Raw genomic sequence first — 19868 nt, 5'->3', positions numbered from 1 at the left:
TATCTGTCGAGAAATTAGGCCTATAGGCCTACCGAGTCCGAGTAAGGTCAACTCTCATGGTGTTACGAGTCCAAGTCAAGTCTTTTAACAGCTGAGACTCGAATTAAGTCAAGTCTTTTCAAAGCTGAGACTCGAGTCAAGTCCTGGAAAAAAGGTGACTCGAATCTCCCCATCATTGAGATTTAGCGCGATCAGTCCTACCCAGCCCGCTGTGTCAACTTAGTCCGTTAAAAGTGTTTTTTGGTTTATTGTGGTTGGGGTAAGGTAGCTTAATTAAATTGCCTCTACAATCTGGTATTGATACTCGGCCTAGGTTAGCTAAATGTAGGCTTAAAGGGCTGGTAGTTTTAGATTGTTCCCCACATTTTAGTGCATAAATTATGAAGAGTCTGAAAACCAGTAGGCTAGTAGTTGTTTCGCAAACGAAGCTCAGATTTGTGACACTTGTGCGACTGTATCTTTTTTCATATTTCTGGTGCGGGTCTTGCAATTTGCATTGTGTTTACAATATTTATTGTTTAGTACCAAATTATTCCAGGAAAGAAATTTATTTCGATTTCCAATCATCATCGTAGAAGTGTTTTTTCCGTGACAAAAAAATGTACTTTCAGAAAAGGGTTTTCACCGGCTCAGCCAACAAAGCAAACAAATGAAAGTCTGCTGACAAAACAATTTCGTGTGAAAAAAAGCAGATGGAATATTTTTTACACTAAAACTGAAACCATGATAAGAGTTATTTGCATAAACAGTTGTTTGTATAATTTGTACTACAATATTACGACATGTTTCATGGTTGGCGAGACTTGTTGTGCGAAAATTCGGATTAATATAAGGCCTACTTTTTCGTCTTGTTTATCGCCTCAAGCGTTTGTGATGCTTGTGGTTAGGAAAGCTGTTTTTCGTTTATCGCTTATTTCCACAGCTGTTTTGATAAGCTGATACAACGATAATTAGCATAATGTGCTTGATGATGTTCTGTGCCTGGTGAAAAAAAATTGGTTACTTTTGAAATTTATACATCATGAATACAAAAGAATATACAAGTGTAAGTAACCACAGTTGATTGATGCATTGTATAGTGCAGTACAGTGTAGACAAATTGATGTTTTTTGTTTTAATTTACATGTGTACTCAAACAATAGATTTTGCTCATATACTGGAATAAAACATTGCTCATGGCTTGGAAGTTGGGTTTATGAATATAAAATTTATTTGAAAAAATATTAGCATACAAAACTTTTGAGCTGATACAGGTGCCCAGTCTGCAGAACATGGCAGTTCCCGACGAGATCTCATGCATGCAGGACCTACATGTCCCGCGTGCGCGCGTGCACGACCCGTAAGTTCGCGTGCAAGACCAACTTCAGCAGGCGTAAAGCAAGTAAAAGAGGTCAAAACAGCCCAATTAAATGCCCTTTGTGCAAAATTTTCACGTGCAAACCCAAATCTTGGCGTGCAAAAATTTTTTTTCAAAAAAAAATCGCTCGGGCAGCTGCCACACTCTGCAGACTGGACAGGTGCTTTGCAAAAATGAGCTTTCATATTTAAACAAATGTAACTTTGAAATCATTGAGACAGAAATAGGCTGTAGTAGACAGCATACCTGTTATTCTAATGTTAGAAAGTAGACTGGTTTACTAAACACAATTTTACTTGGCAGAGACTTTTATGTGAGGGATGGTTGGACAAGCAAGTGATTGGACCAAGTGATAATTCAAAGCAAACAAAACTCAAAACAAGGTATGTAGTTTGACAAAATGGTATAACTTGCCAAGATTTATTACTGCAATAACTAAACTAAACTTAACCTTATACCTTGACACAGAAAATCTGTTTTACGTACTTGATTTTTTTTAGGTTTTCCACACTGACCCTTTTTAGTGGTGGCATTGAAATTCGATTTTTTCCCAAGAAACCAAAGTGCTGTAAAGAATTGATTCAAGGTATGTAAGATTTCAACTTGGCCAGTGAACGCTCTTAAACATTTTTGTGGTGGGTTACTCAATAGCTTTGTTTTGTACTACTGCTAAAAATTTAGAAAAATTGACACTCCTGCCTTGGAAATACTGTGTTTTCTTGGAAATCTGTGCAAACAAATCATACCAACTACGATTAAAGGAGTTTAATGATGGACTGAGCAACCCATGCACCAATATTACACAAATGAACATGAGATCATTGGAAGAAGCAGCAGTTTGGATGAAGTGCATACAGGTTTTTAATTTTGATTTTCCACTCTTCAAACTGGTGTGTAAACATTTTTTTTTTAAATTAAGTTTTAAAAAACAATTTAATGCAAGCAAGTTTAAAACTAAACTTATAAATGCAATTATTTCAAAATTCTCAAGATACAAATCAGATTCATTGTTTGTTCTAAAAGGGCCTGACAAAACTTCCTTCTGGCTGTGAAAGAAACAAATTTACTGTAAAGACAACAAGAACCAAAGTCTTTCAACAAATTGGAGCTGCTGAAGTCCATTGCATCATGCATTTTACTCCTGAAACTGTAAAACTTGCTCTTAAGGTAGAGTCAAATTCCTTTTAAAATAATGAGATATAAATATATATTTTTTACTTTTTTGTGCAGAATGATTTGACAGTTATTGCAATTTGGCCAATAATGTTTATCAGAAGCTATTCATCACCTAGTGCCAATAGTTTTTCTGTAACTGCTGGAAGACGATCTCCAATGGGTGAAGCAACATATGATTTTATAACTCTTGACATGGATGCTTACAAACTCTTTCAAGTTTTGGACTACTATACTGGAGTAACAGAAAGTCTTCCCAAGGTACAATGTTTGCATTTCAATTTTCATGCTTTTGCTAGAATTGTATTGTTTGCTTTATTTCAGCCATCGCAAGATCACAATCCTATGGAAAAGAATACAACCAACTCTATAACAACCCAGCATAAAATCCGTCAACCCTTTCCAAGGTTTTTTATCTATACATTTTTCTCTTGTACATTCAATAGTTTATGACACTTGTACTTGCTTATAGAAAACCTCTCTAAGGTACTTGAAAGACTTGAATAGGCTTTTATGAAAACTATAATTTTGCAGACTTTTGAATGCGCTGACGGTTAAAGCTATTCGGGTTGGGTGAGGGTTTGTAATTGAAATAATACTCGAATGTGGTCTAATTTATTCTTGTTGTGGCTTTTATTCTCAAATTTTACACACTATTCTGTATTCTAACCAGAATACCATGTAGTATTAGTACCTGCCATTGTCCACTTGACAATTTTATTTTGAACAGCACATCACACTTTGATTTGATATGTTTAGACATCAAGTTGGGGCTGTTCAAAGTAGCAAAGCACCCACTTCACCTCCACTGAAACCACCAAGAAAACCACCATTACCTGCAAATCGGGTTCAAATAACGTCTTTACAACAACGCACACCTACATTGAAGCCACGAACTAAACTTCCCCTGCACTCTTTACCTTCACAAATACAAGAAACAGATGCTGATTTAGATAAATTGCTACATACATTGGAGTATAGTCTTGGAATGTCCTCCAAAGAGGCGAAGTGTAAAGATGAAGCAACACAACGTACAGCAGATTGTTCTGCTTTGCTTGACAGTGTGCTAGATATGGTTGTCACAGATTGTGATCTTGCTCAAAGCAAACAGAACGTACCATCCTATTCAACAGTGGACTTCAACCGAAAATCATTAAAAAAAGTGACAAAATCACCAAATCCCTAGAAGAACACCGACAAGTTTTTGTCTAAAATAGTTGGATTTATTAAATCTAAGTTAAATTAGACATCCGACAACATACACATCGACTGGTTTCAGAAACCACTTCCCCAGGCATTTTTTTCCTGGACAAGTTTGTTTCTTTTCTGCACTTATTTTTTACCTATTTGTAGTACTCTTACAGTAATTGCAGTATTTGGTACCCCATTTAAGCGGGTAGAGATGCTAATGTAAGAACTCACAGTAGAAAAGGTTTTGCTGGATAGCGATAGATGGTGTAAAGAGTGCACTTATTTAAATTACCAGTGAGACTGGGATAGGGTTAGGGACTAAATTTAACATAAAAAACTGGGTTTGGGGTTGATTTTATTGTTGTTATAATTATAAAACCTCAGCCCAACCCTTATAGCCCTTACCGTCAGCATTTTTTACACAAAGTGCATTAAAAATATTTGGGTGTGCCACCTAACGGAAATTAGCAAACCTGGCTACTGTGAGTTCTTATGATAGTAGCTTCACATTTTAAGTGTGGTAGTTGCCTGTGGTGCTCCATATAAACTAACTTTCATATTTTTGCTTGCCTTTTGCTTCTGTTTTATCCAAACAAAGCCTATGCAACTTTTACACCAAGCAACAAGCATTATATATCCACAATTTTGTATTGAATAAATTTTAAGATGACAATAAATTTACTATTGTGAAGAACACTGTTCAATGCAATACAAATGTACCAAGACCATCTACAGATGATACTGTATATATCTGTATGTACAAAGAAACAACATTCAGAAGCTCATGTAAAGCATTGAAGGTAAGCATGTATATTCATGGGGAATGTGCCACAAAAAATATTTAGCTAAAATATATTTTTATCCCTTACAGCAGTAGTTCTCAAACTGTGCGTTGCAACATCCCTGGTGCGTCGTTTCAATTTTCCAAGGGCGTCGCAGAATAATTCCGTTTCGTGGCTTTTTGTTGTTGGATCAATAAACACAACTTTAATAATAAGTTTCCTCATTAACTTTTATTTGCTGGTGCGTCGCAAGTCCAGAAAACTTTTCCAAAGGCGTCGCAACGAAAAAGTTTGAGAACCACTGCCTTTGAAATAAACACACATATGGTACTCAAAAATGTAACAGAGTACATGCATTTGAAACCAGTGTAAATGTGTTTCCTTACAAAGTCTGAATTTTTTTCTGCCTTTTTATTTAAGATTGTTACACCCATGTTGTTTAATGAAAATCTTCTGAAAACAATTACCAGTTGCACAAAAGTGAAAAAGTTCTGGTAGCTTGTTTACATAATAAAGTGCAGGTAAGACAACATGTAACAAAATAAATTTAAATAAACCAAAATTAGGTTCTCCATACACAGAAACATCTTAGTTATGTGTGTTGTTTTACTACATTTACTTCAAGTTTATTAATTTTCAATTTAAATTTTTTAAGGAGTACAGTATTTGAAGCATATGCTTCACATTTTAGATGATTAATTAATTATACACTAATCTACACAGCAGAGGTATGGAATATAAAACAAGGTGACAAGGAAGAAAAGTAGCAAGATTAATACTATAATAGACAATAAATTGGAACTGATTCAGATCACTACTTTAGGCCACCTTGACAAGCATATGTAGACTATGACAAGTTGCTACAAATTTAACATCAACCACATGACAATGAACTAACACTTAAAAATATTTATATGTTCTCACATTACAAACAAACATAAATAGTAACAAGCTTGTCACATCAAAGAACAAAAAGTACATATTTGTGTAATAAGTAAATTTAAGTTGCGCAAGGTAAAATTTCACAAAACATATATTTTACCATTTCATATTTCGCAAAATCTGGTTATAAGTCAAAGTAAGCTCGAAGTGGGGTAAGTGAGCAACGTTTTGTTGCGCTCAGCTCATCATTAAAAGTACAGATCAATGTCTGTCCAAAATTTGTTAAACTTTACATGTCACTGAGTTAAAGTTCAAACCAATTCAATGCTGTAATACAAGAATCGTAGAACAAATTTTCAACAACATTATACAAGCGTACCTCTTAAAAAAACATATTAGTATGTGGAGAAAAAAGTATGTTGAATAACCTGGTGTTACATCACATATGTTTGTAACTTTTATTCTCCAGTATTGTAATTTATGTTCAATCATTATATTATAATTCCCCATCAATGGATCATAAATGCGATGCTGTTTGCACAGCAAAACAAGATATTTTATTTTTGCCCTGGCAAATAATATGTTACCAAACTTTATTAAATGATTGGAAAAGTAAAAAGACTGATGTTGTTGAATCAGTTTTTTGGCAAGATGTAGGTCTGTGGTACATTAAGTAACATTTTGTTTGTAGGCCTAACAAAATTTATATTCAAAATAGAAAATTAAAAACAATGTTTTTTGTGAGCCATTCAGTCTTGATTTTGAGTAAATGTGTCATCATTTGAAATCAAATCATACAGAATACAAAACATGTCACTTCACACAAGTTACATTAAACTACAGCAATTCCGAGCCTTCACCTTTCTAACAATTTTGTGTTCAACTTTTAACTGCCCACTACCAAGCACACTTCCAGAATCGAGTGATGAACTGTGTCTTGCATTTGGTTTCAAGTTGTTCAGCTTGGTAAGAATATTTTGATGCTTTTTAAAACCAGGTTCTTCCAAGCTGGCTGACATGCTTAATGTTGTTTCCAGGTTGTTAAGTTCAGGCTTAGTTATTTTTGTTTTTGCAGGTAAATTGATGGAGTGGTCAGAAAAGTTAAATGAAAGAGTCTGTGCTCTATTTTCAGATAAAGGAGTCAAGGCTGGAGATGGAGCTAGCTCATTCACAGGGTCAACAACAAATTTGCTTCCGCTGCATGTGGACGAAGCAAGACTAAGGTTGCTTCGCTTGACAGTCAGTGATTCCAGTCCAGCTCCAACACATGATATTTCATCATTTGATTCACTGAAAAGGGTTTGATACATACTCTGGTCTTCATCCTGCCCTGACTTCTTAAAGTTTGGGTGATTTAATCTCTTACTGTGTCGAGGCAAGGAACAAGAACGGTGATGTCTGGAACTTGATAAACCACTATCAGAATCAACACCATTGTCATGTGTAAGGCCTGGAGGACTAACACAGTTTAGGCTGTTTGAAACCCTGAGGTTGTCACAAATAACAAGTGATGAAGATGATGAGGATCTTGAGGTTTGTGAAAGATTTTTGCATTTGCACTTTACCAAGACATTGTTCTTGTGATATCTCAAAACAAGGCCAGTGTCTGATCTGGTTGAGCTTGAGTTTTTCATTGACAGCCTTCCATTTCTTTTGGCAAGCGTGCGCAAGCGGTGGTTCGAACTTAAACTGCTGCAGCTGCTTCGGGCACTGCTGCTGCTCCGGCTGCTTGTAAACATTGAGTATGATGATGAGGTATGTGATTCAGCACTTTTACTTCGCACACCAAAAATATTGTTTATTTTGTGATTACTATCATTGAGGCACAGCGGCTTTTTGCCCACACTGCGATGCTGGCTAACATTGTTCATTACATGTGTTCTAGTGTTTCCGGCTGCACTAGCATCATCACTAGACTTTGGGTTTTCCTTTTCTTCCTCTGCTGCAGCAGTAGAGTCTTGGCAGTCTGTAGTGATTTGTTCATTGACACCAGGAAGAAAATTTCCTGGACCTGGCCCGCCACCTGTGTGGTCATCATCTTTGTCATCACTTGAATCTCTGCGCCGCTGCAACATCATTCGGCCAACAGTGGAGCTGAGATTCGTGCTACTGGTACGTCTGCTTTCGCTGTCATCATCACTGGTTTCAGAACTGCTACATTTCTGTGACTTCCTACGCCTCATTGCCCGACCTGTTGCAAAATACAGAACATTGAGGAAAACATACAAAATAAAGTTTAGAAATTTTTACCCATGAAACTTACACATACTGCTAGAAAACCTAAAATAGTCAGTTAAAACTAAATATTAACTTAGGTAGTTCAGAAGGCAACCTAGCCCAACACGTTTCTGTTAAACTTCCTGCTTTGCCTACAACTTATCAAATCCACCCACTCGGCAATGGTGATAAAGTGGAATCCAACATCTAAGGCTAGTATGCCTTTCAAAGCAAACAAAGCAATTTGGCATGTGGCAGCAAAATCTGACATTTGACCGCTTATACAATTGTTTTCAAATTATAGTGTGACATTTAAGTCAAATGCTCTGAAACATATTTACACACATACTTAAAATGCCTGTTTGAATAAATAGTTGCTAAAGTCTACAGCCTAGCAGTGAGTCAGCACCATTAGTTCGTTGATTCATTGCAACTATTTCTTTGGAACATAATTTTGTTTGCTGGAATTATGCATATTAAATCTGTACTTCTTCCTATTGTGGCCCATCAACATACCTGGTCTAACAGAATAGTGTGCAGTTTCCTTTTGATGATCAAAAACCACCCCACTGCCACCTGACTGATGATGGGTGTTATAATGGTGACCGCTGTGTGAAGTAGGTGAGGATGAGGAAATAGAATGTCGGCCTGTGTGATGCTGGCCCACTGTCCGTGACATACCGTCACCAATTTCACTAATGTCATTTTCTAGCTCCGTTTCCTCACAAATTTCATTCAGTACAGGTGCGCTTTTCCGTTTTTTGAAGCGTTTTAGTTGAAGAGTTCGTTGCAACCTAAAACAGAAAAAAAAGATTAGCTTATAAAGAGGTATAAAAATAATGTTTCCAATAAATTAAGTACTACTAGGACCACACAAATGATACCTGACTTCCTTACACAGATTTTATACAATGTTTATCACATTTCTGATCTGCTAAACTCACTGTGAAGCAAGCAGCTTGGGATTAACCATATTGGCAATATCATCTGCAGCATCTGCCTCATCATCAGTGGTGGTCTGTGACCGGCTTCGTTCCTCCTCCTCAATCAGTGTGTCGATTCCTCCATGTGCAACACTAAAGCCATGGCGAGGAGTAATTGTGAGATGCTCACGGATGTATGAAGGATTTGATCGGCGTTCTAATGAGGTAGAGAGAGAAGAGTTTGAATCCTCAGAACTTGAACTTCTTGTTCTTCGTCTTGCAGGATCTGCAGGCACTGAAACTGATGCTGATGGTATAAGTGTAGCTTGATTGCATGGCGGTGAAACAGATAAAGCCACAGGCTGCATGGTACTTGAATGTGCATCTGGATACATTGGTCTTAAACGATTTGTTACAGGCCTGGAGTCAGATGTTTGAAAGCGGCCTGAAGTCTCATTGTCATCTGACAAATCTTCTTCATCACTGCTTTGATTTTCTTTGCTGTTGGTTTGCTGTACAATACTTCTCTCAGCAAGCAAAAAGTATGTTGATGTGATGTGATCATAGCGATCTTCTGTAAGTGCTGTGAGTATTTCATCTTCATCTGCAAGTTCCGCTAAAATGCATTGTGTTGTAAAAGTATTTTTCACAAGAAATTTATACAGAAACATTCTTACATTCATTAATTTCAAACTTAATTTGATCATGTAAACATAGCCAATTTTACAGTTTACAGTCCTAAAACTGGCATTAACAGTCAAAAAATATTACTTTGTAGGTAAGAACCACTAATAAACTCAATAAATTTGATTTAGCACGTCTGTGAAAACAATAAGCAGCCTGCTGGATGGTACACATACTTACCATTGACCATAATTTCCAGGATCTCCCTGTGCACATCAGCAGGAATGTTATTTCTGGTCAACATTGGAACAGAATTTCTGCGAGCTCTGCTTAATGACTTAGCCCCAGTTAACCACGGGTGGTTAACTATGTCATCCAAACTCATGCGATGAGAAGGTTCACTGCAATCAGATACCAATAACTATATTTACCAAACAGAAATGCTACTGAGCTTACTTATTCCAAGACAACATGTCTTACTTTTAATTCAATAGCCTCGAGTGCAAATGTTACACACACTTTAAAGTAACACTATAAGTCCTGCAAAAAAATCAATAAAACTACATTTGTCAAATGCAGCAGCATTTTATTTTGGCTGTAAATTTTGTATGAGTGTTTCATACTGGGCAGATGACTGGTTTATATTTTAAAAACAAACTGCTATGCAATTGTTGTATATGTAGCTGTTACATTAATTATTTACTAGAGACATTAAGCAACAACTTATCACATTTGCAGATATTGAAAAGGTCAAGTCAATCACTTGCTTTCTATTGATGTAATATTGATCTGTTGATCTTAAGCCAGTAAGTAGTGTTACCATCTATAAAACACATTCTGTGCACTCAAGTAGCTCACCGTATAATCATTCGTTTAATCAGATCCTCACACTGTTCACTGACATGGTCGAGCACCGTGTAGCGGCAATCCATTATATTGATAAGGGTCTCACTGTCATTTGCTTCGTTGAATGGGGCAACGCCACAAACAAGCATGTACAATATCACACCTAAAAAAATTGCATTATTGCCAATGTATAGAATAAAGACAAGAAGACATCATACAGTAAAATTAATTTAAGTAAAATTGTTTAAAAAATTAAAAGTTAATTTGAACAGTGGAAAAAGTTTTACTATATGTTTGTGAACATTATGCATACAATGTAGCGCATAACATAGTGTTGTGTTCCAGAGTAGTGCTAGCCATATAACAACAAACTTAGGTTTAGCAAGGTGACTTTACCTAGGCTCCAAACATCAACAGCAGGGGCATCATACTCTTCCCCAAGCAAAATTTCAGGTGCAGAATAAGCAAGTGAACCACAAGAGGTTGAAAGCTTTTCACCAGGCCTGTAATGATTACTAAATCCAAAGTCTGTCAATTTCACGAGGCCTTGACTTTCGAAGAAAACAACATTTTCTGGCTTGAGATCTCGATGGACCACATGTAGTTTGTGGCAGTATGCTATTGCACTGACAATCTAAAAAAATGTTTTGTTATTTTCTTAAGCAAAATATATTTATTGGTCTTCTATAGATTTAACTGAAACAATGAAAGTGACTTAAAAATGAAAAAATGTTGTTAAACTTCGGGCCCACCAAAAATGTTTTTAGATATTAAATTATGTACACCTTAAAGTACTCCAAATTAAAACAGAACCATGTTGTGCCACCATAAAAAATGCTGTACCACCTCAAACCAAGGAGGTTGTTCTAATCAAAAGGTTACAAGACAATCAAGTCCCAGGAGAGAAGTTCAATAGGCTTAAAAAAGAAAGTATAATTGACAGATGAAGTCTTGAAACCTTTGCAATCTGACTGTAGAAATGTGAAGATTTTCTAACACCGTTCGTTATGACCAAAAATAATATCTCATTCGCAGTGCACTAACAAGATTATTGACTGACAAATTTCTGTCAATTAAAATGGATTTACGAGTGACTGTAAGCACAAATGTATAGATGTCAAAAATAGGTCCGCATGGTATAAAATGTACATCCTTTCAAATGAACTATTTCGACAGCCTTTGTTATGTTTTAAAAACAACACTTAACAAAGGGTCACATCTTTGAAACATGAAACCAATACAGCATGATTGCTAATGTTTAAAAATCTGTTAAAAACACACAGATGGTTTGTATCACATTTCAACAGTATTCAGCTACACATTCCAGCTACTATTGTTGCAAAAGGAATTCATAACCTTTACAGAGAGAGTGACAGACAGATGATGATTTAATTATCCTGGGGTGTCAGCAACAAATACATTTACTCTTTGCATTGGAAATATATCAATCCAATGGCAGCACAACAGTTTAGGCTTAAACGCTTTTGCTATGTACCTTGACATTTATGAGTGGTTAGAGCCACATTTCCCTCATGTATAAGGCCTGGCTATAAAAGGTCAAGCTCACTATATTAAAATAATCATTAACATTTTAACTTAAACCATTTTCTTGAGCTCACAAACATAAATCCTTGAGACTTGGGCCCTTGCAATATTGCAACAAGAATGTGCAATGTTACAATACAATTTACTGTTGGCAATAATATGACTTAATATATTACCTGAGCGAAATACTCCTTTGCTTGGTCTTCATGCAGACCCTTGTCATGTCTCATAATATAATCAAACATATCACCTCCATCTCCCAACTCAAGGATTAGATACAGTTTGGTGGAAGTTTCAATGACTTGGTACAAACGAACCTAAAAGAAAGGTAAAGACAAATAATTTATGTACTCTCTATTAACAAGACAATTTAAAACATAAAATTGCTCATAAATTTTTCACAAAATAAAATTAATTCCATTTTAATAAAATTTATGGTCATTTTTTATCTTTATTAATAAGGTAGACAAACAAATATTATAGGATACAGGTAATAGAATCCAGAAAAATCATCAAAAAGCTTTAAAAAATCAATTTAGTTACTTACAACATTAGGATGCTGAACCAATTTCATACAAGTAACTTCATGATGGAGATGATCAGCTGAAATACGATCCATCTTTGTTTTGTCGATTACCTTTACAGCCACTTTTTCTCCAGAAAACACATGGTGGGCCAACTTGACTACTGCAAAATGGCCACGACCTAATGTTTTCTTTAACTCATACGACTCAGCAATTTTTCGATGTTCAGATTGTTGCCACATACTGCTGAACACAATTGTGTCCAGGGCAGATGAGCAAATTATAGCTGAAAGTATTACAAAAGAATGATTTTGAAACAACACTTATAAAACCTGAATATTCATATTAATAACTCTTAATATTAATAATTTTACAACTTATAAGTCCCACTCCCATCACTGCTTTACAATATTTCGCAAATACTAACTGAAAGACAATGAATGTTGCATTATGAATTGCAGTAGAACACAAAGGTTTGCAAAATAAAAAATTAATTGCACTAAGACAGTACTATAAAATCTCAAGATTTATCGGTAAAGTTTTTTTGCCATTGTAAAACTCTTTGGTAAGACCAATTTGTATTTTCTTTATTAATTATAACGTAGTAGCACATTTGTTTGAATAGGACAATTTACACATATACGAAACTTGACAGTTTATATTTGAAAATAACATTGTTACACACAACTACAATACAACTAGAAACAACAAAAATGCAGACCAAAATAAACGTACAAACTACAGACCAACGATGTTGCTATTGCACGCCAACTGTATAGTGTTTTTATAAAACGGATAATTTAACACGACCGCATAATGGGAACGTGGGCGACAACATTGTTCAACAATTAAAAAAATGCCATTGCCGCTGCAAACGCAACGATAAGCAAAACAACTGAACAATCTGTGGCACTTCCCTCGTACTTTACGTTGTGTTACAAATTACAATCGAATCGTTTCCTGCAAAAACAATTATCTATAGCGCCGCATCGTGACCGGTTTCTTGTAGTGGTTTGTGCTACCATAGATAACTTAGAGAGTTGTCCATCGTTGTATCACAGAATATTTGGTGCTATTCAGGTAGTATGTATTTTCAATTTTACTTGAAAAATTTGCTTAAATTACAATGTACGGTCGTTCTTTTAAAACATTTGGTAAAACAAACATGTTAAAACTGACGCTTCGAGTCGTTTTGCTTTTCCTCACAGACAAACCTACCCTATTTTTTGTACATGTTATCAGCTGTTAGGCGTCAGCTTTTAATACTGGTGTTGTATAAATCTGGTTGTAGTTCATGTGCAAAAAACTGCTTATTTATAGAAGTAGTAGCGCTTAGTAAAACAAGTTATGCTTCCATGCAACCTAAAATAATTTAAAGTTGACAAAAAAAAAACAGTAACCCCATTTCAGAAAGTCGGATTAATATAATTTCTCTATGTGATAACAGTTGTAGCAGTGCAAAGGCAATAAAATTATGATCAATCGTCAAATGCATATACAACGTTCTGAGAACGGCTTATGCAGACACTCGTTCAGGGTGGAAGAGTTATGCAGAAAAACAAACTTCCAATAAAGAAGCTGCTTAGTTTTTGCCGAACTGCAATTTCTAGTTTATTCGACTAAAATGCTTTTAAGCTTAAAAAATTGGTCAATTTTTTAGTGTGTTGGTTGGCTTATTGCCCGGTAAAACCTTCAGTCTGTATATGTCACACAAAACAAACGTCATACTTATGTCATTTAAAACACATAGTTTGTTTGGTTTCTGTAACCCAGCCTGTATGGTAATTATTAAAACGAAACTACAGACCGGAAGCTTTTTCTGACAGTTCGTTTTTTAAGGTAATCGTGGGTGTCACGCTAGAGGTCCTTTGATGGCAATTGCGTCCAGTTTTCGTTATTGCCGAGGTTTTTAAGGAGCAGCAAATGTGTCAAATCCACTTTTGGAAAATTCCACCAAGCATCTCAATGCACGACTGTTGCGTCATTTAAGTTACTGACAGGATTACTTTGTGATTTCTTTGATGACTCACCACATAATGTGTCACCCTTTGAATGCGTGACAGGGCGTAATCTTGGGCATACGTAACTTCCTGCAGCTTTTGTATTTAGACTCTTAAATTACTGGAACACTCCGAATGAGACATATAGATGCACGAGACCAGGTTAGAGGAACAATTAACTTACTGCAAGACGCACAAGACTGTTGTCAACGATTCCTAACACCCTTTTTAACATGAGAAGTTCATTTTTAACTTACGTTTGTGGTGCTTCAGTGTTATTTTTACTTTTTATCACTGTTGGTAAGTTATTTTTATCTGTTGTAAAGAAGAACTCTAGCTTTTAACAGTTTACCTGCATTACTAGGTGCTCAGGTACTTTGCGGAACCAGGCCAGCACTTGAAAACGCCAGGTTTGCTCGAATTTTTAACGGAGAAACAGCGCAGTACGGAGAGGTGCCGTGGCAAGTAAATTTGTATGAAAACGAGTAAGTGCCATGTACGTTAAATGTGTTACAATTTTCTTATGCATGTCGCAAGGCATTGTATGTGCATTTTTATTTAGAATAAGAAAGTGTGGAGCAACTATCGTTAACAGAAGATGGGCCCTGACCGCTGCTCACTGCGTTATTGCAAGGTACGAAGGTCATTTTTACGACATGTTAAATAAACTATACTAGGGGTAAAACTGCATTGAAATTTATGATACCACAGTTCTCAAGAATCACGACAATCAAGTTGACATTACCTATAATAGCCTAGTATAATTTTTTTTATACTTTGAGTTTTGTAAAAACATTTCCAATTTAATTGTAATCGCAAAACAAACTTAGAAACTTTGTAACTTTGTAACGTACATTTTACATGCAAAGAATGCTAAGTATGCAAAAAGGCTTAAAATATTTCCTTTCGTGTGATACTATGTTGACAAACGTTTTGTTAAATGCTAAATAGTTTTTTCTCGCTGCTTAATTTTGTTCTACATTACGCAATACAGGATATTGATTCATTTCACGAACACTTCCTGTCAACAGTAAACGTTAACTCTTATACTTATAGTCTGTCCTTCAAATTAATTGTTTTTTAAACTAAACAATGTCTACTACTTTTGTGAATCGTGTTTAACAAGTCCTCAACAGAAACAAACAAATACCGAAAAAACTTAAGATTGTAGCCTTTTAAAGCGCCGTAATGTATCTTCGTACTAAAAAACAACTTTTTTTTTTTTTTTTTCTTTTCTTCACGGGGTTCGAACCCAGGAACCTCCCGGGGACGAATCCCGATCAGGTTTTTTATGTCTGTATATGGGTCAGGCGCGCCAGGCCATTCGGCCAAGTTCCTGCCCCTAAAAAACAACTTCCACTTAGCCCCCGACCTCAAAACCAAAGCGACCCCTTGTTGTTTTACAGCGTCATAAATCCCAACGCACGCAAAGTTTATCGTCTCGTGGCGGGAGATCACTCGAACAGCAAGTCTGATACAAAGGAACAAGCACGCTACGCTGCTCGGGTGGTCATACATCCTGAATTTGGTTTGCAGACATTAAAAAACGATATCGCGATGCTCGGTAAGCAGTGAGCTGTAAAAGTGATCGAGTTCGACATCAGTCATTTAATATGTTTATTTTCCATGTCTTTAGAGGCTGATCGACCTTTCGAGTTAAATAACTACGTGGTACCGGCGTGTTTGCCCCATTTCGATGAAGATCCGTATCCCTACACTATGTGCACCATCTCTGGTACGTTGTTTGTGTCCCATTTCTAACGATTTAAGCACAACGGTCGCATTATAAACCATAATTTGTTATTGCGTTTTTTTTAAAAAAATACGCTTTTTCAGATATTTGTTGAAGTGGAGAAACCAAAAATGTTTAAAATCGTTTACATGCATATCCTATGCATGAACATAAAACATCTGAAACAGTTGAAAAAGTGTACTATGTTGAAAATAAATGCAAACAAGGAAACTTCCACTGGTAGTAATTCTGTGGGTCGTTTTCCAAGTAATCGTTTGCCTAAAATATCCAAAGACTAGTTTCACGACTTCCTGGTTAAATCGGGGTAATTCTTTTACATCGAAAATCTAAACTTTATCTGACATGACATTTTTGCCCATAGCTACCTGAGGTGATTGGAGTTCACGATAGGCTAAAATAAGCAAGGCTTCGTCTGAAGTTTTGCTTGTTGCCTTTATTGTTATAGTTCTTGCAACGTTTTTCAGGTTGGGGATTTAGCGATCCCAGGACGAAACCAGATATTTTGCAGACGCTAAAGGTACCGATTTTACTCCAAAATCAGTGCGAAGGCTTACATCACTCAGCCACGGAAATTTCTGCAGAATTTACATCCAAAATGCTTTGCGCCGGATATCTGGATGGCAGTAAAGACTCATGCCAGGTATGTTTACCTTCTCTCTTAAACACCTTTTCAACAAATATGTACGTACATTAATACGAGAACAACTTCTCATATCTTCATCATGTCGCTAAATTTCACAGTCATATGGGCAGGTTTTTTTTAAGGTTTGGTTTGGGTGACCGCTAAGTAGTTTTAAGAGACCGCAAGTGATTTATTTAAATACCAAAAACTGTAGTTGTAGTTGCAAGTCCAAATTTTGGGAAACCGCTGGAGAAATTTGGGGGACCGTTTCTTTTTTGAAACTAAGTTATCTTGTAGCGAAAGTTTGCCTGTTGGAAACATATTAACCTGTGCACAAATTTCAAACGTAAGCTATTTTTGTTCCAGGGTGATAGTGGTGGGCCGCTTACGTGTCCACGTTTCGGCAAACTAGCTGATGCTGAAAGGGTTTTGTCAGGGATTGTTTCGTGGGGCAGAGGTTGTGGACAAAAAGGACATGCTGGAATTTATACGCGAATTGGACCTTATATGGCGTGGATTAATCAGACGCTCTGTAAGTCAAGACAAGGCTCGTACATGATTTAATCTTTTTTTAGATTTTCTTACAGGGAAAGTTTAATTTTAGCGGTTCATGTCCTTATTTTACTGTGCTGTTGCTTTTTAAAACGAAACTTTTTTAAGCATACATAGACAATTGATTTGTTACGTCACAAAACAAAACAATCGATGTTGGGTTTGTTGAAGCTGCATGTAGTGAATTCTGGAATTAAACTGGATTGCGTTTTACATAAAAATCAACCAACAACCTTTCTTGTTGTATAGCGCTACCTGCTGTAGTAAACAACGATGCCTGCAAGTACAGTGGAGTAAAAATTGAAGACAAAGACCAAGGTATCATCACCAGTCCAGGCTTTGACGAAGGCGAATATCCTAACGACAGCAACTGTTTGTGGGAAATTGATGTAAGTAAAAACGTAGGAACGATTCTGAATTGATTGAAGTGTTGAAAACCACAAGCAAAACGTCAGCAGTCACTTAAAAAGGCGAAAATAGTTAAACGAATGTTAAATTTCAGTCCGAACATGACATTTTCGTCAGTGCTGCCAGGGAATTGGCTAACACTATGCTGAATGACGCATAACAGCCGTTTAGCCAAATAAGAAGATCTGTGCTAAACTGCTTCTGTTTATTTCCGGGTTGACAGATGACACTTTTTTCGCCTAACAGTCTTTTACAATTTATATTTCTTTAGCTGTCTTACGTTACGGGCCCAACGTCAAAAGCAGTGATCCAGTTTGAGGCATTTGACTTGGAGCCATCTCCCACGAAAGACGACTGCAAATATGATTACACACAAGTTTACTCTGGGGAAGGTTTTATAAACCTCATCGGTAAGTTAGTTTTTCATTTGTACTAGTTTTACACAAAACTGCCCATAACACAAGTTTCATCGCATTAAACTTTGTGACAGTTTTCAAATTATCTGTTTTTAATTATCTTACATGTATGTGTGTGCAAATTTAAAAGAAAAAGAAATTTTATCTTTGCTCGAGGACGTTTTAAACAACATTGTTTTATCCAGGTACTTACTGCGGCAGCAATCTTCCTGCGGCTCTAACTGTTGCACGTCAAGGTGGAGAAAAACTGGTTATTAAAGTTGTTTTCCGTTCGGACAACACAGTGGCTAAGCAAGGTTTTGTAATGAAGTACAACACTATTTAGTGGTAACTTTCGCTAATGGGTTAAGCACATGAAGCATTAGCGAACAACAAACTATAATTAAGTTATTACAAATTTTGTTTCTTCAAACCTTCCAAAAGTGTTTCTTAGGTTATGCTTACACTGTATATGGTATGTAGGTAGCACTTAAGCGTTTAATTAGCATTTTTATATTTGTTACGGAAATTTATGCGCTAAAGCCATGTCGATATTTGTATTTATTAATATTGTTGTGTGTTTTGTTTTTGTTCTTTTCAATAAACAAGTATGCAAAGCAATATTTAATTTTTGAACTCAAATGTTTTCAAGAGATATGCAGTGACGATAGTAACGATACCCTCGAGAACAGGGGTCACTAAACTTTTTTCACACTGGGCCGAATAATTTTTAGAATGATGTATACGGGGGCGGCACTGCTTACAAGCCTTTAACGCAGTTTGTCTAAAACTGAAACCCGCGAAGTGATTTCGACAGAACTACAAACAGCTTATGTTTTTTCTAACAAGAACTACCAAGAGCCGATATGGTGCAATAATGCCCCTTGATTCCATCACAAGTAAAAATAAAATTAAGATTGTTCACGCACAATGAAAATTTGCCCCTGTCTGTTATGTAACAAACCGCCTTTTACGTAATTTTACATAACTATATTCCCCGACCACAGTTGTCATTAGAAGACACTCCACTGAAATGCATACTAAATCAGACACCACACACATTTTGCTTCCACTTAATGGAAGTTTAGATTTTTTTTTTTAGATTTTATTCAAATCAAAGGGTGCACAGGACAAGGTTGGGAGCTTTTCTGAAAGGTTTTCTGATTTTATACCCAACCGCCGGTTTGGCAGGTTTTTATTCGGCTTCTAGCAAACATTATTCTATCACAATCACAGCACTGTCGCACATCCCACAGACAACGCAGACGGGGAACAGTTTCCAATCCTAATTGTCCCTACTGTAAGGACATGGTGAACTGTTCTACGACCAAATACAAGGAGCTAAATCGATGCAAATAATGACAAAATGTATTATTTAGCATAAAATAAACATAAAAATGAGACTTCACTGATCATCCAGCAACGTGTTCACGAAAAGCTAATTACTCGAATTACCACTAGAGAGCGTGGCATTCCACTTTAAAGTCTGCTTCGTTTTTGCCTAATCGGTGCCATAGCCATATCACGTAAATTTAATGGATGTCCTGTTTATTATCTCATATTTCCACTTTGGCCGGTTGTGCTACATTTTAGAAACGTTAGTATGTATAGCTTGATCTGCCAAAGCTGTCGTGGAAAATAAATTTATTGTGTTTTAACCGAATTTAAACACAAGTTAACATATGTAGCTTTTATTTAGCGTCCAAGAGGAATTCTATATTATCTATCAAAGGTTTGTTTAAAACTCTTGTTGTTGTTGTGTTTGCCTGGCCGTAAATGAGGCACAAAATTTATCTTTGCTTATGAACAAAACAAGTAAGCAATTAAAATGTGACTTATATGAAAATGTGATATTTTTTTAAAATTGAATAACAAACACGTATGTTTTTCGGTTTTTCGACATGCAAAGTGAAGCTTATTATTACGTCACTTAGATTTTATTCTCTCGGTAAAGAGAAAATCCCCACACAAGTGTTGATTATTGGATCTTCCCTTGCAGACAGGCTGGCTTTTGTGTCTGGTTTATCACCTGATGTGAAAGGCAAACGAAGGTCCGCGAATTTTCTTATGCACT

At 36.1% G+C, this 19868-nt stretch overlaps 3 protein-coding genes across 4 annotated transcripts; 2 read left to right on the top strand and 1 right to left on the bottom strand.

Moving 5' to 3' along the window:
- The first annotated feature begins 924 nt into the window (after window positions 1-924).
- LOC145212553 (uncharacterized) lies at window positions 925-4415 on the top strand. 2 transcript variants are annotated; one of them, XM_080080715.1, is made up of 8 exons: window positions 925-1045; window positions 1661-1740; window positions 1858-1943; window positions 2039-2214; window positions 2381-2524; window positions 2588-2791; window positions 2855-2937; window positions 3065-3272. In XM_080080715.1, the coding sequence occupies exons 1-8, from the start codon at window positions 1022-1024 to the stop codon at window positions 3105-3107; spliced, it is 840 nt and encodes a 279-aa protein (XP_079936841.1). In that variant the 5' UTR covers window positions 925-1021; the 3' UTR covers window positions 3108-3272. The 2 variants fall into 2 exon arrangements, with proteins under 2 accessions (XP_079936841.1, XP_079936840.1); XM_080080714.1 differs by lacking the exon at window positions 3065-3272 and adding an exon at window positions 3290-4415 and having other exon boundaries at window positions 929-1045.
- A 569-nt stretch (window positions 4416-4984) lies between these two features.
- LOC145212551 (uncharacterized) lies at window positions 4985-13009 on the bottom strand. The gene is made up of 8 exons (XM_080080711.1): window positions 12088-13009; window positions 11717-11857; window positions 10392-10629; window positions 10008-10158; window positions 9390-9550; window positions 8547-9141; window positions 8119-8396; window positions 4985-7576 (listed from the first exon to the last, which is right to left on the bottom strand). Exons 1-8 carry the CDS (start codon window positions 12304-12306, stop codon window positions 6213-6215), a joined length of 3147 nt encoding a protein of 1048 aa, XP_079936837.1. The 5' UTR covers window positions 12307-13009; the 3' UTR covers window positions 4985-6212.
- Window positions 13010-14122: 1113 nt separating this feature from the next.
- Window positions 14123-18409, top strand: LOC145214029 (trypsin-like). Its single transcript, XM_080082454.1, has 10 exons — window positions 14123-14364; window positions 14429-14549; window positions 14627-14698; window positions 15471-15628; window positions 15701-15799; window positions 16282-16457; window positions 16806-16971; window positions 17241-17380; window positions 17671-17809; window positions 18001-18409. Exons 1-10 carry the CDS (start codon window positions 14298-14300, stop codon window positions 18138-18140), a joined length of 1278 nt encoding a protein of 425 aa, XP_079938580.1. The 5' UTR covers window positions 14123-14297; the 3' UTR covers window positions 18141-18409.
- Window positions 18410-19868: the final 1459 nt, after the last annotated feature.

This window comes from Phallusia mammillata, chromosome 2 (genome assembly GCF_965637545.1).
Source record: "Phallusia mammillata chromosome 2, kaPhaMamm4.hap1.1, whole genome shotgun sequence".
Classification (NCBI taxonomy): Eukaryota; Metazoa; Chordata; class Ascidiacea; order Phlebobranchia; family Ascidiidae; genus Phallusia; species Phallusia mammillata.
This window is presented reverse-complemented; position numbering and strand designations above follow the sequence as displayed.